Source organism: Polypterus senegalus, chromosome 17 (assembly GCF_016835505.1).
Source record: "Polypterus senegalus isolate Bchr_013 chromosome 17, ASM1683550v1, whole genome shotgun sequence".
Taxonomy (NCBI): Eukaryota; Metazoa; Chordata; class Cladistia; order Polypteriformes; family Polypteridae; genus Polypterus; species Polypterus senegalus.
Genome location: NC_053170.1, coordinates 99,402,841 through 99,418,709, shown reverse-complemented (window position 1 = coordinate 99,418,709; position 15,869 = coordinate 99,402,841). Strand labels below are relative to the sequence as shown.

The 15,869-nt window shown below is 47.2% G+C and overlaps 1 protein-coding gene across 3 annotated transcripts in view; it reads left to right on the top strand.

Annotated features, from left to right (window-relative positions):
- The window catches only part of LOC120517100 (putative uncharacterized protein MYH16), a 117,264-nt gene that overhangs the window by 24,683 nt on the left and 76,712 nt on the right, over nt 1-15,869 (top strand). For 2 of the 3 annotated variants that reach the window (XM_039739200.1, XM_039739199.1), the window contains one exon: nt 14,374-14,601. In XM_039739200.1, coding sequence (XP_039595134.1) covers nt 14,374-14,601 — 228 coding nt within the window. Of the gene's footprint in view, nt 1-7,621; nt 7,857-14,373; nt 14,602-15,869 lie in introns of those variants that run through there. The other variant, XM_039739201.1, reaches the window with a different exon arrangement.

Sequence of the window (15,869 nt, the reverse complement as noted above, 5' to 3'; positions counted from 1 at the left end):
GCCTTGCATTTGTTAATCCAACAGATGGCATATCAGTAACATTTATAGTAATAAAATACATTTCATATATCATTCCTACAGATGGTGCATCAAACATTTGTCGTGATAATGTCATTCCAACAGGTGGAGCATCACACACATTAACACTGCTTTTTCAAAACCCATACCAAATGGCATATAATAGAGACATGCATTGCATTTGTCATTTCAACAGGTGGTGCTTCACAAAAATTTGAAGTAATTAAATGCACTATTTTTTATTCCAACAGATGGCGCATCACAAACATTAAGATTGCTTTTACGAATACTATACCAAAGGGCATATAACAAAGACATCTGCATTGTATTTGTCATTTTAACAAATGGTGTCTCACAATCATTTGTAGCAATACATTTCATCAAACGTTTGCGATGTACCATCTGTTGGAATGACCAATGCAACATGTTATTACGACAGGCATTGCAAAATGCATTCCAATAGATGGCCTGTTATAACTTGTTAACGCTGAAGTCTACGTCGATTGGTCAAATTTCAATCTGTCTTAGTGAATACATAAAACAATAAAACAACAAACAGTTAAAAATGACAGATAAACAAGTAAGCAACAGAACTGGACACACTATGCTGATTCTTCATATCACAGTGTATGTCGTGCACATTTGAAGTGATGACGTGTCTGATGCCTTCCTATTTAAGCCCAAAAGGTGCCAATGAATGCAGTGTGCTGTGACTGGAGGGGGCGCTCTTGTGCTGACCCCAATGTACAGAAGAATGAGGTTTCAATAAAATGGAAAAATGAAGACATGGAAGGCAGCAGGTAAATACTCGGTGACAAAAACTAATCCAACACCTCTGGACCTGTAGTAAGCCCCCAAGCCCCCCCAGGTCTGGCCCCCTTTCCTACCTTGATTGTTCTCCTGCTTGCTCCTTCCCTCCCCTTCCTTATGGACTTTTTTTGCTCACCCCTCAACCCCCCAGTTCTGAGGGCCGCACCCTCGGTCAAAGCGGAGGCTGGCACTGCCGACTTCACCTCCATGGAGGCTTTTGCTTACCTCCTTCCTATCATCGAGGTGCAAGTTGTCAGTTGTGGTGAGTGCCATGTGGGGAGGCATCTGGCCGTGCAGTCGTATGCGCGCCGTCCGCTGGGCTGCCTTCACTCCCCTGGTGTTTTGACTAGCGCCGATGTTTAGGAATGAAAGCTGTAGATAAAGTGGTGGCTGTCACGTCGGAACTGAAACAGCGTCAGAATTCATGTTCAAGTCCAGGCCTGAACACTTCGGTGCATTGAGATCTGCCCATCCAGGCCGAGGTGGGCTGTTTCACGTGTGCAGGTCCCGACATCTACAATAATGGACCATCCTCCGCAAAACTCGTATGGATGCACAATCTCTTGACGTGGAAAACTGGGGGCGTGCAGTAGGAAATGGGCTCAGCAGGGCACTCTGCCCATCGATGGACGGCCCTTTGTCCCGGACCCCCTGAGGTCTCTTCTTTCTTCAGGGTATTGTAGGTGCCATGACTGTGACCCGTCCTGAAGGCGTCTTTTGAACACAAACGCTCTCTTACAGTTTAAAGATGGTGAAGGTCACACAGCCGCTGTTTTACTTCATCCAATGGCTAACTCATCTGTCTGGCCGTCTACGGGCCCAACACACCAATGACATTTGTCTAAGTTTCCTCCTTTCATCCACACTACCCATGAAAACAAACACTTTTGAAAAAACCAGTGTGGCGCCCCAGGGTGGGCGGCTAAAAATGAAGATTTCTGAATACAGTGGCGCTCTCTGATTGGTCAGCTTATGCTGACTCTGTGGCTGTTCTCTGATTGGATCTTGCTCATTGCAATGTGTCATTCAATGATTGGTTATCCTTCCTGGAAGAAAAATACAAAACGCATTCCAACATAGCGGGTGGAGAAGAGCGGCTTAACGGTATGCATAGAAGTTGCCTTTTATGAAATCGTGGTCACAAATACTCGCACTGCACAACTGAGTGGCCAGTCGTATATGTGCTGTGACCTGGGGGGATCAGACCAAAGGTGTCAGAAGAAAGGCTGGCATGACAAGTCGGCAAAACTGTTTAATTGAATAACAAATGAAAACGGCTGGTGCCCTCGGTGCTTAAATTACAGGGGGCCTCTCAGCAGCCACTTCACTGGGATCTTCCTTCACCGTCCAAAATGAATGCTTCTTTCTGGGGACGGCCCATATGTATGGTGTCTCGGACAGGAGGGATGGAGCCTACTATGGATGCTGAGGGTGAGGTGAGGGACCCTCCTCGGAAGTCTTCTAAGAACTGTGGCGGAGATGAGAAGACAGCAGTGCCCCCTCTTGTCCCGAGGTGGTATTGCTTACCTTCTCAGAGCCTGGAAGGTGGTCCCCAGGCGCACATGCGTGACAGACTGCTCAAGCACGTTCGATCTGACTGACATGCCACAGCATAGGTGCTCAGACTGTAAGTGTACAGCATGATCTATCTATCTATCAAATATTTAGGCCATTTCATATCTATATATTATATAGTGCCTTTCATATCTACTATCTATCTATCTATCTATCCATCATATAGTACCTTTCACATCTGTCTGTCTGTTATATAGTGCTTTTCATATCTATTCATTATGTAGTGCCTTTCATCCATCTATCATATAGTGCCTTTCATATCTATCTACAGTCATGGCTGAAATTATCGGCACCCCTGGAATTTTCCCAGAAAATTGTTGCAATTCCAAATGTTTTGGTATACACATGTTTATTTCCTTTAGATAGATAGATAGATAGATACTTTATTAATCCCAAGGGGAAATTCACATAATCCAGCAGCAGTATACTGATACAAAAAAACAATATTAAATTAAATAGTAATAAAAATGAAAAGAATTAAAATAAAATTAATGTTCACATTTACTCCCCCGGGTGGAATTGAAGAGTCGCATAGTGTGGGGGAGGAACGATCTCCTCAGTCTGTCAGTGGAGCAGGACGGTGACAAAAGTCTTTCACTGAAGCTACTCCTCTGCCTGGAGATGATCCTGTTCAGTGACTGCAGTGGATTCTTCATGATTGACAGGAGTTTGCTTAGTGCCCGTCGCTCTGCCACAGATGTTAAACTGTCCAACTTTAATCCTACAATAGAACCTGCCTTCTTAACAAGTTTGTCCAGGCGTGAGGCGTCTTTCATCTTTATGCTGCCACACCAGCGCGTAGAAGAGGGCACTCGCCACAACCGTCTGGTAGAACATCTGCAGCATCTTACTGCTGATGTTGAAGGATGCCAACCTTCTCAGAAAGTATAGTCAGCTTTGACCTTTCTTACATAGAGCATCAGTATTGGCAGTCCAGTCCAATTTGTCATCCAGCTGCACTCCCAGATATTTAAAGGTCTGCACCCTCTGCACAGTCACCTCTGATGATCACGGAGTCCATGAGGGGCCTGGGCCTCCTAAAATCCACCACCAGCTCCTTGGTCTTGCTGGTGTTAAAGGTGTAAGTGGTTTGAGTCGCACCATTTAACAAAGTCTTTGATTAACTTTCTGTACTCCTCCTCCTGCCCACACCTGATGCAGCCCACCATAGCAGTGTCATCAGCGAACTTTTGCACGCGGCAGGACTCCGAGTCATATTGGAAGTCTGATGTATATAGATTGAACAGGACCGGAGAAAGTTCAGGTGCCCCTGTATTGCTGCACACAATGTCAGACCTGCAGTTCCCAAGACGCACATACTGAGGTCTGTCTGTAAGATAGTCCACGATCCATGCCACCAGGTGTGAATCTACTCCCATCTCAGTCAGCTTGTTCCTGAGGAGCAGAGGTTGGATGGTGTTGAAGGCACTAGAGAAGTCCAAAAACATAATTCTTACAGCACCACTGCCTCTGTCCAAATGGGAGAGGGATCGGTGTAGCATATAGATGATGGCATCCTCCGCTCCCACCTTCTCCTGGTATGCGAACTGCAGAGGGTCGAGGGCGTGGCGGACCTGTGGCCTCAGGTGGTGAAGCAGCAGCCGCTCCATGGTCTTCATCACATGTGACGTCAGAGCGACAGGCCAGAAGTCATTCAGCTCACTAGGACGTGATACCTTTGGGACTGGGGTGATACAAGATGTTTTCCAAAGCCTCGGGACTCTCCCCTGTTCCAGGCTCAGGTTGAAGATGCGCTGTAGAGGACTCCCCAGCTCCAACGCACAGGCCTTCAGCAGTTATGTGCATTGGAACAACACAAAAAAACAGAGAAAAAAAGCTAAATCTGACATCATGTCACACAGAAATCAAAAACCGGGATGGACAAAATTATTGGCACCCTCAACTTAATATTTGGTTGCACGCCCTTTGGAAAAAATAACTGAAATCAAGCGCTTGCTATAACCATCAACAAGCTTGTTAGACCTCTCAACTGGAATTTCCGACCCCTCTTCGTTTGCAAACTGCTCAAGGTCTGTGAGATTTGAAGGGCGCCTTCTCCCAACAGCAATTTTGAGATCTCCCCATAAGTGTTCAACCGGATTTAGATCCGGACTCACTGCTGGCCACTTCGGAACTCTCCAGCACTTTGTCTTCAACCATTTCTGGGTGCTTTCAGAGGTATGTTTGGGGTCTTTGTCCTGCTGGAATACCCACGACCTCTGACGCAGACCCAGCTTTCTGACACTGGGCCCTGCATTGCGCCCCAATATCTGTTGGTAGTCTTCAGATTTCATGATGCCTTGCACACAGTCAAGGCATCCCCAAAACATCTTAGAACCGCCACCATGTTGGACTGTAGGCACTGTGTTCTTCTTCTTTTCGTAGGTCTCATTTCGTTTTTTTGTAAAGAATAGAATGATGAGCTTTACCAAAAAGCTCTACCTTGGTCTCATCTGTCCACAAGACGTTTGCCCAGAAGAATTTTGGCTTCCTCAAGTACATTTTGGCAAACTCCAGTCTGGCTTTTTTATGTTTCTGTGTCAGCAGTGGGGTCCTCCTGGTTCTCCTGCCATAGCATTTCATTTCGTTCAGATGTCGATGGATAGTTCGAGCTGGCACTGTTGCACCCCGAGTCTGCAGAACAGCTTGAATATTCGGACTATCCTTCGTCTTTTATTAATTTTTCTCTTCCGTCCACGTCCAGGGAGATTATCTGCAGTGCCATGTGTCGTGGACTTCCTGATTATGTTGCGCACAGTGGACAAAAGAACATGAAGATCTCTGGAGATGGGCTTGTAGCCTTGAGATTGGTGATATTTTTCCACAATTTTTGTTCTCGAGTTCTCAGACAACTCTCTGCTCTTCTTTCTGTTCTTCATGCTTAGTGTGGCCCACTCAGGTACACAACACAAAGGTTAAGTCAACTTTTCTCCATTTTAACTGGCTTCAGGTGTGATTGCCATATTGCCGGCACCAGTTTCTTGCCACAGGTGAGTTCAAACGAGCGTCATATGCTTGAAATAAAATGATTTACCCACAATTTGGAAAAGGTGCCAATAATTTTGTCCATCCCGGTTTTTGAGTTCTGTGCGACATGATGTCAGATTTGGCTTTTTTTCTGTTTTTTTGTGTTGTTCCAATGCACATAAAGGAAATAAACGTGTGGATACCAAAACATTTGGAATTGCAACAATTTTCTGGGAGAAATGGTGCATTTTCTAGGAAAATTCCAGGGGTGCCGATTAATTTTGGCCATGATTGTATCTATTTATTATATAGCGCCTTTCATATCTATCTATCCATCCATCATATAGTACCTTTCACATCTGTCTATTGTATAGTGCCTTTCATATCTATCTATCTATTATGTAGTGCCTTTCATCCATCTGTCCATCCATCCATCCATAATATAGTACCTTTCACATCTATTATACTGTATAATGTTTTTCATATCTATCCATTATGTAGTGCCTCTCATATCTATATATCTATTTATTATAGAATGCTTTTCATATCTATCTGTCCATCCATCCATTATATAGTACCTTTCACATCTGTCTATTATATAGTGCCTTTCATACCTATATCTATTTATCTGTCTATTATATAATGCCTTTAATATCTAGCAGTCTGTCTGTTAAATGGTATAAAAGGATTCTTATCATAACTCATTTACCCCGATGTTCCCAGAAACAGCACTTGTAGGTGGGCTCTGGAGAAGAGGACTCTTTGGCATGTAACGTGCTGTGCTGCTGAGTAATGACAAATGTGCTCTCCAATGTGTCACATGAGTGACAAACCTGTAAAGCAACAGTGCAACTCAAAGAAGGCGGACTCTGAGTTCTCCATCCTTAGTCAAGATATAAAATACAATGATATTCTGTCAACCTCCGGTTTCCGACCAGATTCTCCTTTCAGCCCATTTACTCAGTTTGTCACCAGTTAAGGCCACTAAAGGCCCAGGCATCTTTTGCCTGAATTTTAACTCACTTGCACTCTTTTTTTTTTTTTTAATGGTTTCTTTCTCTGCTTTTTACTGGCCGTCCGCTAACAATGAGTGGACAGATGACCATCTCACTCAGGCTATCAGACTCGGTGTTTGGCTCCGGCCAGTGTCTCGATTAGTTGCCGTTTCCTAATTCCATGGCCTCTTGCTGCTTTTGTCCCGATGTTCTTCTTGAAGAATTTATTTTAAGGTACCATCTGGGATCTGCTGTCCTAATTCCTTAAACAACTTTAAACCCTTCAGTTGCGTCCCCTTTTAATCTCGCTTTGCTTAACCTGAGAAGGGTCAACTCCCCCAGTCCCCTCTTCATAGCTGAGACCCCCTCAGTCAGCTGAGTCACCCCTGTCTGGACTTCCTCCAGCGATACTTTGTCCCTTTTGTAATATGGAGACCATCACTGAATACAGCAGTCCAGATGAGGCATGACTAGTGTTGTATATAACTTGAGCACGTCAGGCGCTATATAACCCAACCACCTATTAGAGTTCCTAATTGCTTCTGTCCACTGCCTGGATGAACTCACTAAGACTCCACGGTCCTCCTCATAAGGAGTTCATTTCAAGTTCCAGACCACCCAATGTGTATTCAGAACCACCAGTTTCACTCCTGACATGTAATCCGTATCATTTACTGACATTAAATGTCACCTGCTCAGACCAGTGTGCTGTCCATCTGCCTGATGGCACCCAGTCCTGAGCTGGATTCAGCAGATTTGAGGACACAAAGTGACCTTACACAGGTGGGACACCTTGCCTTCTATTAAGACGGTGTCCACCATCTGGAATAGTTAGTTAATGCGTGTGGGCTAAACCATTACCTAAAACAACAGTAGGAGGACTAAGGTGGGAGCCTTAAACTGCTGGGGAGCACCGAGCGTGGCTCTCACTCTTTCCACTTCGTCAAAGCAGATGGGACTTGGGGTATAAAACACCTAAGTACAGGTGCACGTGGTATAAATTCTGCACATTTTGCCCAATTCATAGGGACGCCATCGCACTAAAGATGGATTTTTGGGCTCCCAACCTCTTCACGGAAACATTTTAAGGAATTCGCCGACTTTGAAACCCTACGCGCTCATTCGTTTATTTAAGAAGTCGTTTTCGATTCCCAAACTCAACGCTCGTCCCCGATTCTGTGCATAGCAAGGCGTGGGGTCTGAAGGAGAGAAAGGCGCAGCGCAGCGCTCCCGTCACACCACACCTGAGACGACGGCGAACACCTGCGCTCCGCAGAAGAGGAGGAGGAAGAAGAAGGAGGCCGAGTCGCCGTCAGAGCTCACGAGCGCCCCCACCGGCCTGTGGCGCCACGACAAATGCTGCGCTTACGGAGATCGCGGTCCCTGTCGGACGGTTCGGAGGCGGACCCGCGTCTGCTGGAGCCTGAACCGGAGCCCGAGGAGCTGGATTGGGACAACTTTAGCATGACCCTCGAGGAGCGGCTCGACGGAGTACGTATATATATACCTATATATATATATACCTGCCGTCCGCATGTGTATGTATGGTGCTGGAATGAATGAGCAGGCAGACATCAAGGACTCGAGTCTGCGCTTGTCACGCCGTGGCGGTGCGCTCAGTGAGCAGCGGCACCGGCACAGGTGCCCCGAGGTGAAGCTCGTCGGTTTCCGTTCCGCGCGTGGACTGCATGGAAGAGCCGCGTTAAGTCGTCCCCCTCGACAAGGCGCATGCGCCGCAGGGAAAACGACGTCTAGTCGTGGAAATTAAAAACGGCCGCGCTGCACTCGAGAGCGTAAAAACACGATCGACTTGCCGAAGGAACGACTCGGAGGTAAGAAGCGCGTGAGTTGGGCAGGAGCGTTAGACTCACTGGTTCCGTTTATTTTTAAGGCATTACTGATAATTTCGTGGAAACGTCATTTACGAGATTCACACGAGAACATTTGCTTGCGGAGAGGACATCATGAAGGGTCGCTTTGTACTTCTTATTTCTTCGCCTTTTTTTTTTTTTCTTCTCTTTTGCTTATTTCCACAGGTGCCGTTTAAACTGCGAAGGCGCGCGTTGCCTTCAGCCCGCTGTTGGCCGTTTTTAAATTTCTCCGTTAATTGGTGGCGGGTTAAGAAAAACAAAACGCAATCAAGATTTTAAATAGCAGTTATTTGAAATTTAATTAAGCAATTGGGAAATCTGAACCCCGAAAAGCAAGTGGAGCGAAGTTCTGCTAAAAATGTTCCAACAGGGGCAGCAAGGTGGCGCAGTGGTGAGATTTGGGGGGTTCATCTTCATGCGTGGAGTTTGCGAGTTTTCTCCGTGTGCATATGGGGTTCCTGCCACAGCCCAAACACATGCGTGTTACATGATTTGGTGGTGCTAAATTGGGCCCTATGTGTGTGCCTGTATGTGTGAGTTGCCCCTGCGATGTTACGCCTTAAGCCTGACGCTCCAGAGTCCCCTAATCATCCCACAGCCCCTAGGCTGGATTAAGTACAATACAATTTATTTTTGTAGAGCCCAAAATCACACAAGGAATGCCGCAATGGGCTTTCACAGGAGGTGCCTCTTGCCAGCCCCACAGCCTTGACTTTCAAAGAAGACAAGAAAAAACTCCCAAAAAACCCTTATAGGGAAAAAAAAATGGAAGACCAGGCAGGTTGGGCGTGCAGTGGGTGTCAAAAAGAAAGGGGGTCAATACAATACACAGAACAGAACAAATCCTCAATACAGTATAAAAATAAAAATTTACAAGTACGGAGCAGAATTTAACAGTAGATGATATCCCATAATATGATTTGGATTTGTTCAGAGTCATCGAGACCTCAGCCATCAAGCTGCCTCACACAATTGGCCATTCCACAGCTGAGTCAGCCAATCTGATGAAAGGACCCCTCTACCCCACGATTTTTGTGATCCTCCATCAGGGATGACTTAACCTTAGGTAGGCACAACAACTTGGCGGGTGGGCATTGGCACGAGTGCCACATTTGAGTACAGAGAAGAGAAACAGAATAGGTGAGGGTTAGTATCAAATTCTAACTATCATGTTACTTATGCTTTAGTGCTGATGACTGACAACGGAGACGCAGTCTGTACAGTAAATCAGCAGCTCTAGTCAGGGTGTGCTAAACTGAAATGGTGAGTCTTCAGCCGGGGTTTGAAAGCTGAGCCTGAAGGGGCATCACTTATAGTAGCAGGCAGACCACCCCACAGTTTAGGGGCCTTGTAACTAAAAGTTCGACCTCCCACTGTTATTTTATTAATTATTGGTAATAGATTAGAAAAGGATATGGCGTGTTCCATCAGGGTCAGTGAGTTAGCACAGTGTGGTGGCACTGCTGCCTCGCAGTAAGCAAATCAGGGTTCACCTCCCTACATGGAGTTTGCGTGTTCTCCCCGTGTCCACCAGGGGTTCTTCCCACATTCCATAGACATGCAGGTTATGTGGACTGCAGATGATCAACTGCCCCGTGGTCGACTGGCACCCTGTCCGGGTGTTTTTCCTGCCTTGTGCCCTGTGCTTGCTCAGGTGGGCTCAAGCCATGTCTACCCCAGCTCAGACCAAAGTGGCTTTTGGAAATATGTGGATGGATTGACGCTCTAATAAATGGCTCCTAATTAAGAAGTTAGCAGGAATGAAAATCGATGTGACGCTACAGGAACTGAGCCTTCTTTGCAGCTGGCACTAACTGGCATTCTCCATGATGTGATCACCCCTTAGTCCATCCATCCATCTTTGAGCCCCCCCTTAACCAGAGATGGGGCACACCCACTACACCCTCAGCAATAGAGGTTCTGAAACGGCACTTTACTAGCTGCTGTGAAAAAAAAGAAAAAGGGTCCCAGAAAGACCCTAAATCCTGAGGAGAGTTCTTTGCCTATGAAGTCGGTTCTTTGGGCTTTATGGTTCCAGATATGAGGACAAACATGAATATGTCACGCATCGCAGGCCAGGACCACCCAAACTCGATTGCCGTTCCTGTATGCAGGGAGACCCCAGGGGTGTTTCACAAATCTCATCTCATCTGTTCATGGCTGTTTATGTCTTTGGATCCATAACGGGTACCACAAGGGTTCTCCCTGAAGCCCCGGTGTGGATGGTCCTTTAGGGATCCTGAGAAACCCCCCCAATTGGCATCACTTCATACACCAAACTTGTTCTGAGAAAATCACTCGTAAAACGAGAGACGACGAATCCCCCCAGGGGCTTTCCATCTTCTGTCTCTTTTGATTTCTGGCCGTGATGGAGTCTAATAAAGTGTTCGTGACACGAGTTCACAGTTCAAAGACGTGTAGGTCAGGTGAACTGGCCCCGCTGTGTGTGTGTGTGATGGAGTGGTGGTCTGGGAGTCCTGGTTTGTTCCCGCCTTGAACCCAGTACTTGCTGGGGTGGGCTCCAGCTTCCTCGTGACCCTGCCCTGGGTTAGGAGATGGATGGATGGATGGATCTCTCTGATATGACATGTGACAGAAACATCCTGAATGCTCAATCAGGATGACGTCTGTAAAACGTCTGAACAAATGTGCTGTGGCGGTCCCTGGGGTGGTCTCGGCGTGCTCAATGAGTTACCTGAGGCTGTGTGTGTTGTCAGTTTTTCGTCTTTTGAAATTTTATACGCAGGAGGAGACCAGTCAACCATCCAGAGTGTGTGTCTGAAACACTTCAGCTCTACCACATTAGCACAGCACGTGAATGGGAAAGCTGGAGACCCCCATCCCGTATAGCACTCGTCGTTCTGTCTACCTATTTCCTTTAATGATTCTGTCCATTGGGAAGTTTTTGTACTTAAGGGTCTTGAATACGACTTTTGTTTTTTCTCTTGATCACGATGACAAACTTTAGCATTGCAGCTTTAGCGTTATGTCACAACGCCATCTCTGTTTTGTCACAGGCGTCGTCATTTCTGAACATCCACTTTGGTAGTCACCACACCCTGGCAAATCAATTCAACTTTATTGTCGTTGTACACGTGTATTACACAAAGTGCAAGACACGGGCAGACAATAAAATCCAAAGTGATTGGAGGGGGACACGTGTGACGTCACTGGAGTGACTGCATGAAGTCCAGCGTGTGCATTTCTAGACCATCCGAGATTGCGGATCACGCTTGTGAAATACTTCCTGGTGTTACGATGGGTAGTGTTTTATACTTTTTTTTTTTTTGACCATCCCTGTTTAGATTTCAGCAATCTGTATGTCTGATTAGGGGGCTTTGAATATAATGTTAGGTTTTGCAGTTGAAGCCCATTGTCTTTACGGTGTTTTGCTGCTGTGCCACCTTTGTTTCTCTATGGGTGCCGTCTAGTGCCTCCATGATGACATTACCCATCATTCCCCAGACTGCACTGCGACTGGTCAGCTTGGCCATTTCCAGGATATCCAGATGTTATCCTCGACTTTCCGGTTTAAAATTCCTTTTGCTTCAGTTCCAGGTTTTCGATTTTGGACAGCGTTTCTAGTTTGGGCAAAAGTCAGGGGTTTGGACCTTAACTACGTTGTCCCCACTTCTGCGCCCCTGTCCTCTTACAGTTTGGCTCAATAGATTTGATTTTCAGTTAGCGATTTTAAAGGACAGTGACCGAGCGTCCTGACTTTTGGCATTTGACGTGCCCTCGTTTCTTGCCCACGTCCTGTTTGGAAGTGTAAAACTCTGCGGGGACGTCGTAGCGTAATCTGACGTCCTCGGGCGACGAGCTCCACAACTGCATTCGTCGAGTGTGATGTCCTCTCCTTCTAGACTCTGCAGAATGTGACATCGGTGTAAAGGTGGGCTCGGCTGTGCCTTGTAAGTTGTTTGATGCCCCCCTCCAGGGTTGAGTTCTGCTGTGCTCCTCTTGTTGCTAACATGCGACCCTAAGAACTGGATGAGTGGATTACAAATGGGAGATTTCCTTGACCACATTTCCTTACTGTAGTAGAGAAAGGAGGCCATTTTGGAGATAAAGCGCCCAGCCCCAAAATAAGCAGGATGTCACTAATTGAAGGTGAGGAATGAGGTGCGAATGAGACACTCTTAGGCATTTTAAGGGAGAAGAAGCTCCATCCAGCCATTTGACAAATTTAAGGGACATATGGAGCTGGAGGGTAGCCCAGCATCATCATCATCATCATCAAAGCCACCAGTCAACCCTGGACAAGAGGTCAGTCCATCACAAGAGAGACTCTTCACAAATCCACCGCCAGAATGAATTGAAGAGTCGGATTGCAAGTGCAAAGAGCAGCAATGAGGTCTCTTCACGGGGCTGACTTTCCATGATAGGATTAGAAGCCCAGCTGTTTGGGAGAACCTCGGGGTAGAGTGGCCTGTCCGGCAGCTGAAGAGGAGCCAGCTGAGGTAGTCTGGCCAGGTCTTAAGGATGCCCCCCATAGAAGTGCTCTGGGCACATCCCTCTGGATGGAGACCCTGCAGCAGACTCCGGATACGCCAAAGAGATTAACATCTCTCGGCTGGCTTGGAAATGTCTGGGAATTCCCCAGGAAGAGTTGGAATCTGTAACTGGGGCTGAGGATTCTGGGTTGACCTGCTGCCCCTGCGACCCACCCCAGGAGATGAGCGGGTGGGGAAGATGAGAGCGATGGTCTCCATAGACGAATGTCCCCTGTAATAAAAGGAGTGTGGAATGCCACCCCCGTATACTTGAAAATAAGCAAGAAAAAAAAAACACGTCTTTACAGACACGAGTGCAAAGCGGAGCTGAACCCTAGTAGGATGGTGGCGGATTGAGATTGTGATGGACAGGAAGAGGCGGGGAATCTTGTGAGGGTGCGGAACTGGGAAAATGATGTCAGCATGAGGCAGAAGTGACATCATTGGATGGTGGGCTGAGGCGGGGGTCTGCAGAGGGAATATCACTGGGCAGTGCCAACCCCTGGCTCAGCTGACAAACGTTAATTTTTTGAGCCCGTCTCCTATGGCCCCCGTGTGTGACACTCTTTTTATTGTTTTTTCTTAGTCATTGTTGCACCGGGTAGAGCAACTTCATTCAAAAATGATTCATTTTGGGGTTGCGTATTCCTTTATAATTTCACTCTTGGATCCTGAAGTGCTTGTGCCCGCTCCTGCTGTTTCAGTGCACAGCGGGTTTTCTTAGGGGGTATGAGCCATTCCAAGGTCAAGTCTAATCTTCATAGAGATGAATAATTTCGCTTCACCGTCCTCTGTGCCCCCAACTGTCAGCCTGATCAGTACCCCGCAGTGCAGGGGGCGCACTTGACCATCTGGGGTGGGCGGCCCGCTCTCTGCAGGAAAGACCTAAAGGCCCCTGTGTGTTGTCTTTGATGAGCGTAGAATGAATTGGGGTTGCTGGGATTTTTTGGGGTGTGGTCCGCCATTACTGATATGGTTTACCCTCCCCCACCCAGTTCGTAAAGCCCGTCCCCTCCATTGTGTCTTTAACAGTTTTTTGTTCTCTTTTGGCTCAGGTAGAAGTCTTTATTTTTCCTGTGACTGTACCTGCCCAAATCCAGATGGTCAGGCCATGTGTGTCACTTGGGTTTGAGGGCGGGTGGTTTAGTCATGTCTGGTGGCCACCAGCCAGGCAAATGAAAGAGAAAGAAAAGAAAGAACCAACAAAGTGTTTGGACGGTTTGGAAACGCACTTTCAGGGCCTGTGAAGCCAACCCAGGCACATTTATGGAAAAGTATGCACTCGGATACTTGGGAGATGATCCCAGTGTCTTTGAATGCCTTTTAAAGATCTGCTCCAGTTATTATGGGGTGGGCTGTCAGACTGGAAGTGCAGACAGTTATCATTTTAGTGAATTGACTGGATCACTGAGTGAATGCGAGCCTTTTGCCTTTGCGCTGCTTTCTTTCAGGATTTGGAGGACCTGCCTTCATTCTGGCAGACCCCACGTCTTGATGTTTTATTGTTTACGCGCATCAGGATCATCGGATAAACAGGGCAGGAATGGATCCAAAATTGGCGAATTAAGTGTGGACAGATAAGGCATGGAAAGCCTGGGGGAGCCGAACCAAAGTCCTCAGTCGTCCTTGTCTTTGCCCCCGCAGGAGCAGGAAGGCCCCCTGGAGACGGAGCAGCACTGCAAACAGCTGGCGAAGGTGAACCGGGACCTGGAGTCGCAGGTGGCAGACCTGAGCAGTCGCCTGCAGGAGGAGGAGAGCTGCACGGCCGAGCTGGCGGCTCACAAAAGACGGCTGGAGAAGGAGTGCTGCACCCTGGAGAAGGACGTCGAGGAGCTGGAGGCGACCCTGACTGCGGTGGAGAAAGAGAAGCAGGTGAGTCCAGCCGTTAGGGTACCGGGCGGGGTGTGTGGAGGGGCCGCCACCGGGACTGGCATTGGAGAAAATGGCAGGAGGCTTCACTGGATTAGAAGACACTGCTGCCCCGTGTCTGCATTGCAGGTGGGGTGTTTGACTAAACGTGATACTCCAGACCACATGTGGGCTGATTCACTGACCCGGGTTGGGGGGGCGCCATGTATTCCAGGGTCCACTCACGCACACCCACGCTGTTAACCGAGTGAGAGTGGCAAGCGGAGTCAGAGAGCCCGGGGTTCCATAGTGAAGCGTTTCCTGTACATTTTCTGGCATAGCTTGCCTGCAGCCGTGGCACTTTATAATGGAGGCTAATGGGGCATCACCCGGCTTTGTCATACATCCTGGGGTTAGTGTGGCTCAAGTGTGCCCCCTGCAGTCCACACCACGTCGGAGCGCGCTGTGACCGGCTAATGAATGAGTTGAGTGAACGGGTGACGAGTCTAAACGGCAGACGGGTGTTTGATTGGGCCGAGGAAACAAAACGACAAGCGGGCGGCGGTTCAGTCAGTCACTCGTCTGCACGCGTTTAACAGTTTTGTCAGCAGAAAATCTGAGTTTTATGAGCTGGATTTGCTGAAACCTGCAAGCAGATACGGTCGAGGAGTCCCTGCCAAATTGTTTGAGGACAAAAACATAAAAAAAGCCACCGTCTGGATTCAAATTACTAGTCTTTGTGCCGCGCGCAGACCGCTACAGGAATGGAAGTCTGATGTCAGTGCAGACGCCGTGTTTCTTTCAGGCTCCTGTCACTTTCTATCAGTTACTTGAAGTGTTTTGGAAAGCTTTATTGTATTTTTTTTTTCTTTTAGACCTACTCCTAATCTTATTAACTGAAATCGTATCCCATCCAAAAATGATCTTTTTTGCCTGCTACTTACACTGTGCTGTTTGTTGTAGTAGTAGTAGGAATACAAATAATGATAATAATACATTTCAGTGCATTTTCCATCTCGTTGCTATGGCTCTGTTATATGACATTTGATAGGAGGCTCCTAAGTGCAGTACTGAGGTTTGTGACGCGCCATCTGTTGGAATGAAGAATGCAATGCATTTTCCATCTCGTCGTTTTGGCTGTTTTATATGACATCTATATTAATAAAAGGCAAAGCCCTCACTCACTCACACGTCACTAATTCTCCAACTTCCCGTGTAGGTAGAAGGCTGAAATTTGGCAGGCTTATTCCTTACAGCTTCCTTACATTACTTACAGTTAGGCAGGTTTCATT